Raw genomic sequence first — 18,479 nt, 5'->3', positions numbered from 1 at the left:
TAATACTGACTTAGTTGCATAATGAGAGCTCTGAAATCAACCCTGCCTATCAAACCAGAATTACTAAGTCTAAGTACCCACACACACTTTTTTGCTGCTGGGGGAAGAAGTTTTAGGTATTGGGATCCACAGGACACTTACCTAAATTCAGTACATACCATTTACTTTTTGGGCCTGTTTTTGCTTCACGCTGTTGCAGTAATAAAGTGACACTCCATAACAAAATTTCACTTTTGGATTTGTTATCACAGTATGAAAAACAAAACTTTTCCAAGTATTCAAGAGTTTTATTGCCATTTGGAATATGTTTATTGTTCAAAAACACTGCACTGAAAAAAATCCATAACATACGTTCTCACATTCTTTGTCAATTTTACCTTTACAGCAATGTAACTTTCAGGCAGATCATGCAGGAAAACCACCCTCACAATGAAGTCAAAAACTACTGAAAGGCACTTGGCATCTTTCAGATCCTAGACTCCAAACAAGTTTAGTTTTTGCCTGTGTAAGAATTACATACATCTAGAATAACTCAAACAGTAGGAAAAAATAAAATCCACTTAGAACTTCTTAAAGAACAGTATCAGGCTTTGTTGCCTTCCTTCATTCAGTGCTATGCTTTTGTTTTTCCAAGCCTTCTTTCAATACTGTGCAAGATAAAAATGGATGTTAATGAAATCTCTTTACTGAGAAAAGGCATGCAGTGAGGGAAGAGGGATGGCTGCTCACTTCCAGGCTGCCTATCTACACATTTGTTCTTGTAGATCAGCAAGCCACTGCTTAAGTTAAAAAAAAATAGAATAGGAATGAATGCACTCAAGTTAAATGGCTTTTAAGAATATGTTAATACATAAACAATGATACCACCTACAGTTCTGTTTACTGACCTCTGTTCATGTTGGTTTTAAAATGAGTTTTGTCAAACCATCATGGGCGCCACTTTTGTAGACTGTTGGATAAAAAAGTTGGTTTTCAAATATTGCTTTTTATTTGGGTGGCTAATGTTTTAATAAAAGGATAGTTATTAAAGATCAGTAAGGCAGCAAGACTTTAAATGTAATGGTTTACATTGATGAATAGTACTTTTTAAAAGGGAAGATAAAAATATTATTAGAAGAATTCTTGGTGGGATCATATTCATAATGGGTGTTTCTGTTTCATCCCCACTGTAATTGTCACAGCAACTATAGATGGCATGTCTTCCTTGGTTGTCATTCAGGATGAATACATTCCCTGGCTTATTTCAAGTAATATATTTAGTTCTTTTTCTCCAGCCTGCCAAAAGAAAAACACCTTTTGTAAGAGTGAATATTGAAATACAATTGCTATTAAAAAAACTTTATGAATGAAGGACATTGGTCAGTAACTTATGCAGAGACAAGTCAACTTGCAGTTTGGCACAGTCTCATTTTTAAATTTACATTTCAGAAGGTTTCATCCTCTATTGCTCCACAGTAATTTCTTGGGGCAGAAGAGAGAAAACCCATAATCCTGATCACCAGGATTGCTTGGGGCAGTGTCTGCACTGCTTGCTACACAACAAGGGTGTGAGACTGATCATAGTCTGTCCCCCAGGCACACTCAGTTGGTTCCACCTCGTGTATGGAACAGTCAGCTCTGACAGGTCTTGGGTGACTTCTCTTCCAGAGGTACAGCGCCTTCAGTTTTACGGATGTTTCCATCTCAGGAATTAGTTATCAAGATGGGCACATGCAGACGAACCAACAGACTGCACAAAAAACCCCCAAAATAGCCAGCAGCTGCTGAAGGCCCTGTCTACACTCCCTCATCACCATAAGGGCTTCCTGCCTTTTCTATGTACAGACCTCAGAAGGTTCAAAGGAAGTGCAAAGTAGAAAGTTCTGCCTACTGACAACAAGCTTGTTAACAGGTTTGCAAAAGGTAACAAAGTTAAACAAGTTCAGAAACCATGCAGAGCTTTGCACCACAGTTAAAAATCAGTAACAGAGTATTCCAGGAGCCATCAGTTAATGACTTCCCCATTTAAAAATGTGACTTGCCTGTATTTGATCAGTCGTCCTCCTTGAATAAGTTGTGCAATTTCATTAGTAAAGTGGCATGCAAAAAGAAGCCAGTTTCTTGGCTGCACTTTGTAGGCAAATCTCATGAAAGTCAAGGAGTAACAACACAGTGCTGCAAAAGATTATAGATCTTGTTAACAGACTGTAAATATCTGCATTTTGAGTCACAATTTTCCTACTAGTAAAGTGTAATGACAGGCAGAAGATTTGTTGCTGCTTATGAGGTGTCCAACAGCCCTAAAAACATGTCCACTTTGAGGATCCAATGCAAGAAAACAGTGCCCCTTTCTACTACCCAAGAAAATCAACATGGCTGCAGATATCCATAAAAATTGATTTTACTCGTACACTATCCTGTGATGCAACTGAAGTCTTTTTAGTTTATTTTCTAAATTACTTCAGCCAGAAAATAAGAGTTTATCTCAATGAGACACAGTCTGTCATATACTATTATTCTGACAATTTCTAAGACAAAGTATTTTTAAAGACACTAATCACTTAAATACAGTTCTTTCTGGGAACATTTTAAGATCAGGAGCTTTCAGTGTCCAGGGAATCATGAACATTCAGAAACATGAAGCTTTGTTAACTGCTTTCCAGAAAGATAAGAAACTATTTTGATCTACTCTCCTACCATAATTTAAATACAGGAAATTACTACCCAAGAATTCCTTAGTTTTGTAAAGTTCTGACAGGCTTAAAGAAAAAATTGGTAAATGAATTGTTCAAGGAAAACAGCCTATTTAAAAGTACAAATATTCCATTTTCATCCTCCAGTTCCGTACACAAAAACTATATATACCTGCAAAAATTTCAAAAGTTGTCTCAGCATGGCTGAGCTGGGTAGCTGCCACCAAAACACTATTTGCAAAACAGTTTTGCTGTACTGGAGACTATTTAAACTAGTCTTCTGTCTCAAGGAAGCAGATTAAGGGACTGAATTACTCTAAGCAGAGCCTAATGATAATGGGACTATAAAATTTCTTAAACCAAAAGTATTTTGCTTGTGGGAAGAAGAATTACTCAGAATTAAGTTATTAAGTGAATTAAGGAAGAGATATAATGCCAAAATTAACTAATAAAATAAAAGTGCAAGATTTCTAATCCTAGGAAATAATTTGAACATAGAGACAGACATCTAGGCAAAAACTATACATGTTCCAAAGAGAGGTGAAAAAATATTGCTTATTATTGCATTTAAAAATAATTTTTCATTAAGAGTCACAATAGTCTCTCATACACAACTACTTTGCAAGGAATTAAAGCCTTCTTTGCTGCTTCTTGCACCCTGCTGGCCAATCCTTACCATTTCTTCACTTTGTCATGCTGATAAATATTTACATCTCACACTAATCACAAAGGATCATTGTTCTTTATACAAAGAATAAAACTGAGTAGAGATACATTTTGAACAAGTGTGTGCAATAGCTTAAGATAATAGAAGTTATACTTCAGGAGACAGTCTGGTCTTGAAAACTGCTAAGGGTCAAGAGCTGCCTCACTCTCCCCTCCCAAATTAGTGGAAAGCTTTCGAAAAAAGAGCCCTGCAGTTTTTCAGTACCTCAATTTAAATGGCCTCTAAAGTTATGTAAAAAGATATTTGGTATCTACGTCTGTTTTGATCACAAGTTTGCAGAAAACTAACAACATATCACTGCTTAAACAACTGTAACTGTGTTCTGGAGTCAGTTTCCTAACAAGAAGTTTGTCTCAGGTCTTACCAAATGTCATTCTGCCACTAATAATTTCTGGCGATTTCTTCATGTCATTAAAAGCAGCAACAGGAAGACCCCAGTTGGCAACTGGCCCCCAAAAGTGCTGTGTAGAGGGAAAACAAAATAAAGTTAAACAGAAACAAAAATCTCCTGCAGTATTCTTACAGTTTTTTCTCAGCCGCACAAAACGAGAAGGCAGGGTTATTGGTAAAATTCCAAGAAAAGACACAGACTATATTTAATGTAAGAGAGAAACTAAACCTTCCTTTTGGTGGGATCTACTCTACAGAAGGAAAGGTAAAGGAACTTACTCTGGATCTTCTTTCAGATCAGAGAAGAACTATTTAGAGCCATTGAAATAGAATTCTGTGTATTTATAGCTTAGCAGTCATTAATCATCTGATTAGCACTGTCAGATACTTTAGATTTATAGCTCACTTCTGCACAGAGAATTAGCATTTCCCTCTTTCATTTAAGGCTTCTCAAAAATATAATGAAAACCTAAGGACTTGATGAAATGAAGAACTGAAGGTGTTTTCATTTTTGCTGAGGATGAAGAAAAGCACAGCAAGTATCATCTTCTGAGTGCTTACACCCTCTCTTTGAAAGAGCAGGGCCAGCAAGCAAAGCAAACTTTTACCCTGAGCTACACCTGCAATTGCTGAAACTATTTGGTGATTACTTAAAACTCAGCGATTCACCAAATGTCTGAGGAGAGCAGTTAGCAACAGATGTGTACACAGATAGAATAGAGACAAGAAGTGGAAAGGATCAAACCAGAAAAACTGGCAAGTTTATTTGGATGAGTATTATCTAAAAAACTCTAAACTGAGAAAAACAGTGACTTAAGTTCAATTTCTGCTACTGTTATAAACAACAAAGCTTCACCAGAATTCTTTCCACACAAGATGCACACAGTATTTGCCTCAGCTTCTTCCAAGCAGAGACTCCTCTCAGAATTAACTTAGCCAGATACAACAAAAGAGATGCACCACGCAAGAAAAACCTTTGCAGATACCAGCTATTTCCATTCTTTTGACACTCTCTGTAACTATAACGTGTTTAATGATTTGGAATTCTCAGGTGGTATTTAAATTTCTTGCAATTTTAATTCTAAGATACTCTTGCCAGTCTTGCTTGTAGCACTACAGTCAGACTAAAAGCCACACTTGCTTCCTGCAGTTACAATAGAAGAAACTTAGAAAAAAGTGAGTTTAAGTTACACACACAGTTTTGATAGTTCAACTTCAGTGCCATATGCAAAATATAGTACTTCTGCAAATTCAGATTTATAACAGTATTCTGAAGAACAGAGTAAAAGCATTTGTTTGCTATAGTCCTAGTGATAGGAAAACTGACATCTGTAGTGGTTAAAGCATCTCAAGCGCATCAGAGGTTACATGGCACAACTGAGGAGAGTTGCTACATGACTACATGGTATTTACACTGTACCACCACACCAAAGCAAACTTCAAATGGAGAGACACTACCTGTACTTGGTGATGGTTTATAGTAATATGAACAAGTGTTTGCAAGAGGACTCATTTGAACCACTGTAGTTTATAAAAAATAAACTTTTTTCTTGAATCTCTGAAATATGTACAGCTTTTAAGAATGAGTGACAACTTCTGTTTTGAAAAGTAAATTAAATCAATTTGGTATTTTTACTTAATCAATTGCCATCAGAACATAACCAAATAATACACCATAGATTATGGACCATTCAAATACAGGCTGTGCAAGCTGAAGAATCATCAGTTAACAAAAGTACTGCAGCAGTAGCTTTTCTCTGCTGACAACAAGTTTTATTTGGAACTTTGAGATGGCTATCAGGCTTTAAGTGCCTCCAGGCAGGCAGCCCTTTGAAGTCTCACAAAAATTAAAATACACCCATAAGTTTGTCTTTTGTCTAGGCAGAAGAACAAATCTTCCATACATTATGATTCACAGTACAACAGGCATAAAATTCCCACTTCCAGTTTCAGAAGCAAACAGTAAAGGTCCAGGACAGAAGAAGAATGTGAGTTATTTTGTATATTTATTGTCTGGCCTGAAAGCCGTCAAGAGATAAACCAGGTAGTTTGGTTATGTAACAGTATTGCTGTTATGTAGAAGAAAGGGTTTCACACTGCTCTGATCTTCTTGGCAAAAGAGTATGGAAAAAACAAAGCCCCTTTAATTTAAGACATTCTGAAGATGACTTGGTCATCTTAACCTCAGACTTGCAATTAAATATTCCTAGTGCATCTCTCCTGGAGGTTTGTATTATGCCTTTCAGGTGCAGACAAAGTCATAACAGTACTAAGGGAAAAAGACAGCAAGTTACTGAAGTTAGGAAGACTGTGAAACCAGAAATCTCCTCCCTTTTCTTACCGTACTGTTCAAGTGCACCATCATTGTTTTCCATTCAAAATGCACATGAAAGAAAGAAGAAAAAAAAAAACACATTAGTTTCTTTCATAATCTACATAGACAAAAGCATACCACAAATAGAAAATAGGCAGAAGTCAGGAAGCTGTCACGGCATTAACTCTGAATAACGCCTCGGTGTTAAAAAAAAATCCCACTTCCCACAAGAGCTATGGCTGTGACAAGTGTTTGCTGCTCTTTTTCCCAGCTACATAAAATCCCATTATGGTCAGTGGAAGACATTCAACCCTTCAGAGCACCCAAGATCTCACCCCAACTACTTAAAAGGATGCCAAAAGACATCAAGCTTTGTCATAAGAAAGCTAAACAGCTAAAATTCTTCAGTGAAAGCTTTGAAGTTGCTTGGAATTCTCTATACCTCTGTAAGTAGGTCAAACCAAAGATAGCCAGATAGCTTCCTGTCACTAAATTTGGGCCAACTGTGGCTGTACCAAACATGAGCTATAACACATTCTTAGTGATATATGCAATTACACTTCTGTCATTTATGTGGTTCATTTCAGCAATAATCTAGGTACCAGTTTATGTAATAACTTAATGATCTATGCCCAAAAGATAGACTACAGCATACATTTAATATTGTTTGTTACAAAGCTTGTGTAACAAAAGCATAGTAACTTTTAAATACCTTCTCTCTAATAAAGATACTGATCAGACTTAGTTCTGAATTATGACTTACAAGAAGGCGTTTCTTATGAGAAATAGGTAGGCTGAAAGAAAGCCTGAGTTGCAGAACACTTTGTAGCCATCACTTCCCTCACACTGGTTTCCATGTTCTTGGATGGCCATTTTATAAATAGCTATGGTAAGGGAACAGTCAGGTCTGCTTAGGAAATCACAAAGGATGTGCGTTTCAGTGAGTCTTCACTACAAGCTGGTTCGAGGTGCTTCGTTTTGATGCCCTTCACTAGTCTAACCACTTGTTGTTTCTCTTTGATCTGCAGCAACAGTTGACTGAAGTTCACAAGACAAATGTAAACTTAAATTTCTTCACAAAACCTTAACTAAACAAGTTCAGATGTGTCTCTTGGCACCACCTTTCTGTGTCAACAGAAGTCAGCCTTAATTTTTAAAGTCTAAGTTGTTTCCAGGGAAGTGAAAGCCTAAAATAGAATCAAACTGATACTACTTTAACAGAGTAGGCAGCTCTGGCTAAGATCCTACAAGGTTATCCTTACGATCACATGAGAGTGGAACACGTACTTATAGAATAGGGCAAACCAAGGCCAGATGGACTCTCCCAGGAAATAGGCATCCAGCCCCAAAGCTCTGCAGCCAAGAGAGTTGCAACACACGCACCACATCCAATAGTGAGGATACTGCCCCATGTGCACACATCTATTTCTGAAGTGACTCCATTCCAATTTAGTAGTTTCCAAGAACTTCAAGAACTAAATTCAGTCCCTTGACAAAGAAAACATTGTACTAATGTTATTAGAACTGTTATCAGAACAACTACTATTGAACTTACTCAGCTTCCAAGTGTCAGTTTTCTGTATAAATGTCTAGACAAGACAAGAGGAACCCAAGGGTGACAATACCTTGTATCGGTACTAAATTTATTCCAAAAAGGCTACATAGAAAAGACTTAGTTTTCTAAAATTTCTGCATGTATTTTCCTCATTCTGCCAATAAGAATATTAGTAGGCCAGAGACCATTCTGCAGGTTGCAAGTATAGGAGGACTGTCACTATGTGTTTTCCCCATACTGCCATCCCCTAAGTGGAAACTGCAGTATCCTTCTGCAAAAGGGCAGATTGTTCAGTTCTCAAAGCACACAAGACAAGCAGGTGTGTGTCCTTCAGTTTCTGCATCACAGAGTACTTTTATTTTAAAGTTCTTCATGTTTGAAGTTTTACTAAAGAGAACTGAAGATCAGCTGATTTTAGTTTTATTACTGATGCTAACTCCTCTGAAGTTCATTTAAAAGACAGTTTATTCCCTGGAAAGCCTGAGCACTTAAACTGATGTGAGCTGTCTAGGAACTATCTCTATTTCAAAGCCCTCTATATTAATAGAGTCCCTACATTTGCATTAGTGCTGAGTCATCAGGAAGAGACATTTCAGAAGTGCCCCAGTACATTGCAATGTCTGTGCTTCTTTTCCTGTTATCAGGAGATTTTTGCATTCCATGCAATTCATTATGTGATCAAAGCAATTTAGGCTTCTACCAGAAGAAAATGACAGCTTGTCTAGAATGATGTGTTCTGTCTTAAAAGAGGAGGGAAGCTGTTAGATGTTTTTCATTTTCAGAAGATGTTTTAAATCAATATCATAGGAAATAAGAGGATGCACTTGCCTGCTATTAGTGGTTTAGATAAAATGACTATAGTGACAGAATCTGGAGAAAAAATGCAACTTCAGGTTCACAATACCTAGAGCTGCCAGGCTTTAATATGCTAATCGGCTAGTTTTAAATAACATTACTGCTGCATTTTACAAGATGCAGGAAAAGTCTACCTACAGCTTATGTTCTTACTATGCTCATTTTGAAGCATTAGGACAGTTAGGGTAAATCCGTATTTATATGATTTACAGTTATTCAGATCCCTATTAATGACCACTAGAGAAAAGCCAGATGTGAAACTGACAGAACAATTAATTTTTAATGACAGTTTTAAAAGCAACTTCTCCTGTTTCTTTGTGCAAGATCTAAAAGCTAACCCATGACACATATCTGGCATTAGAATTGCATTATCTACCTGAGCAAAGCAAAAGCAAGCATAATGATTGCATGCTATGTTTGCAGGTTATGAAGCTGAAATCCAAGTTACTTATTCCAATAGACGACTTCAAGTTTTTGATTGCCCCAAGCCAGCATAATGGAGCACTTAATCCACCACTTTGCTTGACCCTCAACAGAATAACTTAGTTAACCCAATCTAAAGCCTATCACTGGTATCCCAAACAGCACCTTAATTCATTAATTCTGACAAACAAGTTTCACATTTATAAAGCCTTGATTCCCTGCAGTGATTAGATGCTGATTTTTAGAACAGACACCACAGTCTCAGAGCTTTAAGGACACTTTTACTCCATGAGCAAAGAAAGGACTTTTTTTCAGGGTAGAGTAGTCTGGGGAAGAAATCACCTTCAGAAGAAATGCCAAGAGATAACTCTCCATTTCTTCTTATGCAGAAGACAGACAAGTCTTTTACTGATAGCTATTTAAATTTTAGAGCCAACAAAAATCCAATAACTTAGACACTCATCTCCTAATGAGCAACAAACAATGCTGAAAGGCCAGAGCAGATGGAGCAACTGGCTTTAGCTCTTCATGACACAGCCAATAACAGGAGTACGAATTAAGCAGGTATCTTCATTATAGCAAGGCAAAACACACTCCATCCACAATGGTAGAAACCTGTGGAATGCTCTTTTTACTGAAATACAGTCACATATACAGCTTGTTTGAAAACTAGGTGAAATACATCTGAAAGTTTTTTTTAAAAAAACACTCTCACTCTTGGGTGACGATAGAGATATTTCCATTAACTGTGATGACATTAGGAAGCAGCTGTTATCTCACCTGGATGTTTGTTTTTCTAATTATGAAGCAGATTACTGGTTTAATGGCTATTTACATGCTTCACATCAATGCTGTTACAATCAATTAAATGCTAACACTCATATGCATCTATCAAATTTACATTGCATCCTCAAGACTTTCAAAAGGAATCACAGAAGCCTGCTCTGGAGCTTTTTTTTCTTCAGGGTTGTTATCTTCCTTCTCACATTTTTGCCTCACTGTTTCTGTGGATTTTGATTTTGTGAATACCAAACAAATTGAGCAAGCTTTCCAGTGCCTCACCATCCCCATGGTAAAAGACTTCTTCCTAATATCTAATCTAAGTCTCTCCTCCTGAAGTTTAAGGCCTTACATTATGATCCCTCGTCCATACAGCCTTATACCATCTCCTGCTACTTGAACCAAGACTACATTTCTCAGATAAACAGATGTCCTCCTACATGCTTGCTCAACATCAAACACCAGGTGCAATAGATGTAGGCAAAACAGCAAGCAACAGCCATAGCAAAAAGGTTGCTCAACCACCTTTATTAGAAGAGACCATTTTTATTTGTTTAGTTTGTCAAACAGCCTCTCAGCTGGAGAAACTTCAGTCCGCCTACCTGAGACTGTTCCTGCACAGTGGTTCCACAAGATTCAAGTACGGCAAAACTGTTCTTTAAGGCAGTCTTATAGTTTCAGTCCAGAATGCCATATCCCTTACCCCAGCACGCAAGACAAAGCTTGACACAAACTGAGCTGTCCGGGAAGTGACTTAAGCCACGTTCCCACGACAGCGGGACTCAAACAAGCCTCTGGAAAGAGATACCTATTTACACGTACTCAGAGATTCAAACAACCGACCTTCAGACTGCATCCATGATCAAGCTCGCTTTTGCCAAAGGCAAAGCGAAGCTCCTTCTGCCCTTGTGTCAGGCAGCGGTCAGACTGTCCCGGTCCCGAGCTCCTGTGCCCGCTGCCACCCCCGTGCCGCAGCGAGCCCCTGCCCGCGGCGGGGCGGCACTGGCGGCTGTCACAGCCGGGACGGGAAGGTCACTGAGGGGCGCAGCTGCCGCGGCAGCTTCGAAGCGCGCCGCGTCACTTCAAGGTCAAGGCCGGTTTGCTCGGGCCGGGGCGGGATAGTGACAGCCCCGACCGCTCCCGGGGGCCGAGGTGACGACGGGCGAGACACGGGGAACGACGGGACCACGACACCTCCGGGCCGGCTCCTCGCTGCCTTCTACCCCGGCCAGACGCCGGCGAGGGCGACCTCACCAGGGGTCAACCGGTGCCAACCGTCCGACCCAGTCCGGGGCGCCCCGAAGCTGCGGGGAGCTGAGGGGTTCGAGGACCGAACGCTGGTCCCTGCCGTCCGCCCGGGCAGGGCGGTGGGCTCGGCGACGACGCCCCCCGCGCCGCGCTCACCTCATCAGGTAGTCCCTGAACTCCTTGCTGCGCACATAGTCCACGGCCTTGCGGCCCAGCGCCGCCGCCATGGCGTCTCGGCGGCAGTGCGGTATCCCTTGATCGCCCGCCTGGCCCGGCCGCCTCACGCCGCGATGCCGCCACCGGTGACAACTGCCCCGCGCACCGCCCGCCGCCCGCTTTACGGCAGCGCGCGCCCACCCCCTCCCCGCCCCGCCCCGTCACCGCGGCGCTCTCGCCGCCCATTGGCCGCGGCGGCCCCACCCCCCGCGCGCGCCCGACCCGGGGAGACGGTCGCGGGCAGGGGGAAAGGCAGGGGCCGTAAAGCAACGCGGCGGGAGGACGGGGGGAGAGCGTCGCAAAGCGCGGCGAGGAGGGGTCGCCGTGGGCCGAGCCGCCGGCATTCCGCCGCAGCACGCGGGGCTGCGTCGCGCGGCGGCTCCGCGGGCCGCGATTGGCTGCGGGGCCGCGGCAGGTGCCTCCCCATTGGCGCCCGCCGCTCCTCGCGGGGCGCGTGGCTCCGCCCCCGATGGCGCGAGTGCGGCGTGAGGGGAAAATGGGGCTCGGGAGGGGGAATGGGGGCGTGAGGGACCGGGTGACACGGGGAGGGTGGCAGAGCTCTGGGACACCCTGAGGTGGCAGGACGTGGCGTTGTCCTGTCTGCAAACATTCCAAACCCACCTGGACGCGTCCCTGCGTCACCTGCTCTGGGTTACCCTGTCTTGGCACGGGAGCTGGACTAAATGATCTCCAGAGGTCCCTTCCAGCCCCACCTATCCTGTGATTCTGTGCTAAGTACTTCCATAATTTCAGTTGGAAGGTCTAAGATCCCATCTCTGACCAGCACTTTCTATTTCATACCTGAGCAGAGGTTACTTACGTAGAAGTGAAGATAAACTCTAACCTTGCTAATACTATCTCTAGAAAATATGGGCCATACAAACAGTCTTATATCTTTGCTCAGTGCACTAGAGATAGTGAAAATGGATGGTTATCTCCTGTGCTTTCCAAAGACTTGCAGGCTCAGTTTTTAAGGTCCAGAGCTGGGCTGAGGGTGCAGCCTGGGGCGCAGCTAGTTCTGCAAGAAGCCCTGGATGCCATCTGTGGCTGCATTGTTTGCTTCTGTTTCCCTCTTCCCTGTAGGATCTCCGGTTAAAACAAAACAAACATGAAAACACAACAACAACAGTAAAAAAAACCCCACCAAACCCAAAATGCTCAAAAACTGTACCAAAAAGTCCTAACAAAAAGCTTCTCTTCACACTTCCTCCCTCATTGCTTGCTTAGGGAGGAGCAGGTTTGAGGAAAAGCATTGGGTAACCTCTCCTTCTTCTATATATATCCAGCATATGACATGACACCCCACAATAACGCCTCGCTTTGCTGTGTGACTGGAAGAATTTTAATCCCCTTGGCATATTGCATTATGAAAAACCAAAATGTAGCCCAGCACACTTCTGTAGACTACTTAGACTTCCATTTAAAAGCAGCAGTGTGAAACTGAAGAGATCTCAAGGAATCATTTATTCCAGTTGAATTGGCACGCACTGACACAAGAAAGCTGTATGGGAATCAGTCTTGTATGTTCAAACAATCCTCACGTGGTATGATTCCACATATCCTAGATGGCCAGGCTCAGTCATTAATATTACAGCTACAGTTATAGAACTAATTTGTAGCCTTATATAATAAGGCTAAAAATGTAGTCTTATTCCCCTTTCCTGAAAATTTGTAATATTTTTTTTCCTTAACTCTATGTAGGGGGCAAAACATAACCTGTCTGCATTGGGAGGCATTGTTTTTTAGTTTTTCTTCCTGGAGTAAACAAGTTCTTTTAGCCTTTTCCCACAGGCTGTGCCTATTACATTTTTTAACCTTTTGCCTACTCCATTTGTGTTTAGCTTTCTTAAGGCCTAGCCAAGGGTCACCATGTCTCAGTCAAAGCCTTACCAGCAGTGCAGTACTCTTCTGCAATCTTGAGAGTATCTCACTTTATTTTTTTGTTTTCAAAGCAGTTAATGGAAAAATCATTAACCTGAAACTTGTCCAGAAGAAAGCAGTCCCACACGACAGGCTCTACCAGTTATGCAAAACCAGCTAACAACGATTTGAAGTTTGCTTTTGTTCTGTGTATATTTATAGAGCTTTTATTTGCATACGGTTTTTTAAGCTTTTTTAAAGGATATCAAAAACTGTACAAAAGATCCCCTTAATGTATCCATAGCTCTTCTTTTACCCCTGTTAGCCTGTTCAATGGAGAAATTAGATTGGATTTGACATCACTTGCTCTTGAGAAGTCCATGTTAAGTGTACTTTTGAGCATGTTGTTCCCTGAATGAACATTAACTCATAGTTTAATAAATTGTTGAAGCAGGTTTTTCTTTGTGATCTGTTTTGGTTTGGTGGTTTTTTGTTTTTTGGTTTTTTTTTGTTTTTTGTTTTTTTTTGGTTTTTTTTGGTTTTTTTTTTTTGGCTTATAATTTGCTGAGTTTTTGTGAACTCCTTCTCTTCAGACATGTGCTCTTCTCCAGTGTGGGACTGCCCTGTCCTTCCATGAACTGGAAAAAAAAATCACTAATTATCTCAAGTTGATTAATTTCAAATTGCTTTTGTGAGGGCCTGGTGGATTTCAGAGCAAGTTTCATTAGGTTTTGCCACACATTTTTTTCCTAAAATATATTTCACCTGTTTTTTTCCTAGTCTGAGCTGTGCATCTTCCTATTTTTTTTCATGCTAAATTCATACATATTTTGGATTATTATTACCACACTTCTGCTTTTATCTGTCATGGACTCTTTCTGCATTATTTAATAACTGCAATTTCCTTGGCTTTTATCTAACTCCTTTAATTGTCTTTTATGTCCCATTATAGTTGGAACTGATTTCATAGTTCAACCTTTCTGGTTCTGTTATCTGCAAGCTGACACCATTTCTTTATTTTCATCTTCTCATATGTCCTTTTGGCTATTTACTTTTTCCCTTTTAATTTTTAGGTCATAATGTGCTTGTGAATAAGACAAGCCATGTATGGCTTGTCAAAGGATGGCTCCTATGTTTCTTCTAATCAGAACAAGTAATTGTAGCTGGTTTGGTTTTCAAACAGACAGGTCCCCTGCAATCTTTTATCCCTTAGGTTATCTTCACAAATACCCTGCCTGCCATTTCCTGGAATTTCTTCCTGAACATTCTCATTGCTTTCTTTTGTTTCTTGTTAGCCTTGTACTTCTGACCTTTGCAAGGAGATACTTCTGAAGTTTATTTGGCCGTCCAGTTGTTCTCCTTATTTTCCCTCAGACTTTGGCCAGGTCGCTACATTTTTAACTCACTTACTTGACTTTTGTAACTGTTGGTCATTAAGCTACAACTTTTCCTGGCTGGATTTGAAAGCTGGTGCACCGGAGTTCCCTTCTGGGTTTTTAGCTCATGTACTCTAAGCTGTACTCTGCAGTTACTCTGCATGGGATACTCTAACAACAGAGGCTTTCTGTAGATAGCAGTTCTGCAGCCCCTCATCCCTTGCTCTCAGCACATGTTTGCACTCTCCTGAACTGCTGTCTGCAGCTGGGGGGTGCAGGAGAACATTCCTGACTCCTCCATTCCTGGCTCCACAAGTCTTCAGTGCCAGTGCATCCAGGGCTGGTGGTTTTGCCCACAGGGTCACATATATGAGGTAGTCAGGGCTGGATGAGCTTTAATAATATCTAGTAGTATCTAAATTTTGCCCTCTGAGGAGGTGAGCTGTTGGATGATTGGTCTGTTCAGCAAATGAATGCTGTGTCTCCCTCAGAAGGGAGTCTCCACATCCCATTCCCCATTTCTGGATGTGGGGGTGGCAGGGACAATCCTCCTAGCTGCAGAGGACATATGGCACTTCCTGTTGTCATCCCAGAAAAGCACCTCAGGAATCAGTATTTCTTGACCTCAGTGGATTCAGATCCAGCTGCTGAGTAAAGCAGCCTGCAATATTTCTCATTTTCAGGCATCTCCTCTTTTCCTCTTGAAATGCCTTTGCAGGCACATGCCACGGTGGTGTTCCACCTGCCTGGCAATAACGGACATTGCACAGCAATCTGCTAATGCCACTAATGCAGTAGTTAAGCTTGACAATAAAATCTGTGCTAAAGGATGTATCTAATACAATAATTAACAAATATTTTTTGGGGGGTAAATGTGGTGCCTTTTTCCATCTGTGAAAAGAATTGCAAGAAAATGTTATTTGGAATGTTGCTTGACAGACAAGAGCACAACAATTAAATGAGTTGTTGAAGAAACTGTGACTTCAGGACTGAAGGAGTTAATATTTCTCTGCTGTGGTAGCTCCAAAGTTGCAGAAAAATATGAAGAAAAGGTACACTGCTTGGACAGTCTTCCTCGACCTCATCATGAAATACCTGTTCATTAGAGTGGGCAGAAACCCCGCGGTAGGTAGACAAGATTGACAGGAACCACTATGACATTTAATCAGCTGCAATCTCAAACTGAGCCAAGTGGGAGCACAGCTTGATGTGACGTGCATTTCTCTTTGCATCTTTGATTACGGATACATTATCCCTACATGCTGGCATGGTGCTTGAGCAGTTTTATTCCATGTGGAGCACACAGCAGTAACTAAGTAGATTGAACACCTGAAAATGCTAAGAAGGGAGTCTGTGTTACAGAAGAAGTGAATAAGATCTGTAAATTGCATGCTCAGTGCTGACACATTTGAGAAGGCATCCTCGTGGAAATACGACTTTAGTATTAGTCTAAAAAACCCTGAAATAAATGCCTAAAACCTAAGTAACCTGAGTTAATACCTCTTTTTAAAAAACCCTTTCTGAAATTCAGAAGTACTTAGTGCTGAAAAATATAGCTTCAGCTTCTAGAGGTAACAGTTCTCACTGTGACTGACCATGAAGCACACTATTGCACAAAACCAGCATATATAATTTGAGAGATCCCCAGTTTCTGGGTAAAACCTGATCAATTAGGATAAATTAGCACATTATGGAGCTAGATGCATTTAATGATCTGTAGTTTTGGTAGGATCTGGAGTAGGATCAAACTGCAAAATAAAACATATTTCCAGCTGAGGCCCAGCAAATAAGACAATGGAGAAAAAGACCCTCCCCTATGAATGGCTAAAAGAACACTATGATGTGAGCATTGCAATGCACAGTCAAGAGGTAAAAAGTAAAAAAGATGCAGAATGGATCTGGAAAAAAATTTTGGTTGCCAAGACATAAATATTGGCAAATTTGCAGCTATTGTAATTAACAATGATTGTAGGCAAGCCAAGCAACAGCTGGGCAGCAGGAAGTAAAATAAGGGTGCTGTCTATAACAATGAAAAATGGAAGTATTTTGTCAGCATAGAAGACAAGATTTCAGGCAGTTGTTGCAATTATCACTGCTGTCCCCTGCCTTACATGAAAAGGACCTGTTTGTCATGATTAGATTACAGGTGGGTGGGGCTGAATACTTGAAACTTTTATTAGCATAGTTATTCCTGTTATTATAAACTCTGTAGGCAGAAACCACACAAGCTCTAGGCTCTGGTCTATTTCACACCTGCATAGGAAACAGCTGGTTCTGTGCTGTGAAAAGCTCTCCTGTCCAAAATTGTATAGACAAGGGAAGCAGAGTACAGCAGTCTGGCAGAGAAGCAGCTGGGTTTGTCGTGAGGCTGTTCTTTTTCTCGGTGCCTGAGGAGCAGCCCAGAGGGCTGGAGGCCACTGCTTAAGGGTGGGGCAGCTCCCCACTGCTGGGCTCACTGCCAGCACCAAACCTTGTGTGAGGGGGGGAAAACCCCAAACCAACCCAAAACAAACAAACAAACAAACAAACAAACCCTAAACAGTATCTTCCCCTGATGAAACTTACAGTACGGCTATTCTTAAGGGCAAGTTTTCTCCTGGGAATTTTTTTTTCCTAGGCGTCAACCAGCTGTAGATGAAGGAGGCCCCCTGCATGAGTAGCAATGCATAGATGCAGTGCAGCAGGACCTTCAGGCAGCTGGAGGATGGGGCCTTTATTTGATGAGACTGCTTTCAGTCCTCAGTTAGTCAGCATGGTAAAGAGACAGACAAAATTGAAACTGAAATTGCATAAGACAACTTCCTGCTGAAATATGTGTAGTGGTGGTGGCTATATTGATGTGTGTTTTACTGTCATGAAGACTGATACTAAGTGTTTTAAAGGCATTTTCTGGGCTGAAGTTAATCTTGCAGATTACTTATATATAATATTGCTTCAAATGAGATAATTTTAGATTCTAATTTTAAACATAAAGCTATATTGCTAGGGTTGTTTAGAAGAAATCGGGTTTTAAACATAGGGAAAAGTTAATGGGTTTATTCACAAGTTGTTTATACTTGCAGTTGGTAATGTGGATACAGGTACTGGGCTACATGGGTATATTGATTACTATCCAATAAATGGACCTTTAAAAGTGTCTTTTTTTTAACTCACAAAATCCTCTCAAGTAAAGAAGTTGTTACAATATATGGTCATTTTTAGTAGTCATCTGCCCACTTCTCTGTGAGGAGAAGTACCAAGCTGTGGTTTCTAGTACCACACCACTGCATTACTGGTATCCCTGAAGGAATTGTGGAGGATTATCTTGTGTTTGGGAAGGAAGGGATGAGGGCTGCTTGCTCAGTCAAGTGCACTCTGTACTTTATACTCCTAAATCAGATCAGCTGGGGTAAGAGAACCTTTTCTTGTAAAATTGCCTTGAAAATTCACCTCCTTCACTCAGCTGGGGAAGCTTCTGTGAGAGATAAATGACATATAATCACTTCATTGCTGTAATTATCATGTTCAGAGGAGCACGGGAGGGCCGGTGATGCTCTCTCAGCAGGCTGTTCCTCCTAGCAGGTGTCAAACTGGGCTGCAAAGCAGAGTTGGTTTCCTCATCCTGGAAAACCTGCCTTGGTGATGAATCCAATGGGAGTAAAAAATCACAAGGAAAAAATACTTTTCTATTCTGTTTTTAAAACAGTTTCTGAGGAAGGACTATCAATGATGTGACATGGGCTCCTCAGGTTGGGAGGAGATTTGCTTCTTCCATTGCTGCTTAGCAATGTACGTGCTGAAAAATTTGTGTTTTATGAAGAAACTTTGTCACTCATTTTCTCCCAAGATTTGTAGGTCCTTCTTAAAGTGCTTCAACCAATACAAACATCCCACTGATTATAAGGAAAAGGATAGAGTCAGGGTTCTGAGTGATGGCAGAAAGTGAGGTGTCAAAGCTGAGAGACAGTGGTAAATAATGACAATCATTTTAGCTATGTAATCTTTTCTTCAGGACTCATGGGTCTTTATTGAGCTGCATATAGTATAAATTAGAAATATATATTATAGAAAATGACAAAAATAC

The 18,479-nt window shown here is 40.9% G+C and overlaps 1 protein-coding gene across 1 annotated transcript; it reads right to left on the bottom strand.

The window, feature by feature from the left end:
- Nucleotides 1–266: 266 nt before the first annotated feature.
- MPC1 (mitochondrial pyruvate carrier 1) lies at nucleotides 267–11,308 on the bottom strand. The gene is made up of 4 exons (XM_084203464.1): nucleotides 11,121–11,308; nucleotides 3,764–3,864; nucleotides 2,022–2,154; nucleotides 267–1,275 (listed from the first exon to the last, which is right to left on the bottom strand). Exons 1-4 carry the CDS (start codon nucleotides 11,189–11,191, stop codon nucleotides 1,257–1,259), a joined length of 324 nt encoding a protein of 107 aa, XP_084059590.1. The 5' UTR covers nucleotides 11,192–11,308; the 3' UTR covers nucleotides 267–1,256.
- Nucleotides 11,309–18,479: the final 7,171 nt, after the last annotated feature.

Source organism: Fringilla coelebs (assembly GCF_963513975.1).
Source record: "Fringilla coelebs genome assembly, chromosome: 3".
Lineage (NCBI taxonomy): Eukaryota > Metazoa > Chordata > Aves > Passeriformes > Fringillidae > Fringilla > Fringilla coelebs.
Note: the sequence above shows the minus strand (reverse complement) of the source record. Positions and strands in the feature narration are given on the sequence as shown.

Coding starts and splice junctions, on each gene's coding strand:
- MPC1 (XM_084203464.1), bottom strand. CDS start 11,191: ATGGCGGCGGCGCTGGGCCGCAAGGCCGTGGACTATGTGCGCAGCAAG. Junction 3,865..11,120: donor TTCAGGGACTACCTGATGAG/GTGAGCGCGGCG, acceptor TTTTCCCTCTAC/ACAGCACTTTTGGGGGCCAG. Junction 2,155..3,763: donor TAGTGGCAGAATGACATTTG/GTAAGACCTGAG, acceptor AATCTTTTGCAG/CACTGTGTTGTTACTCCTTG.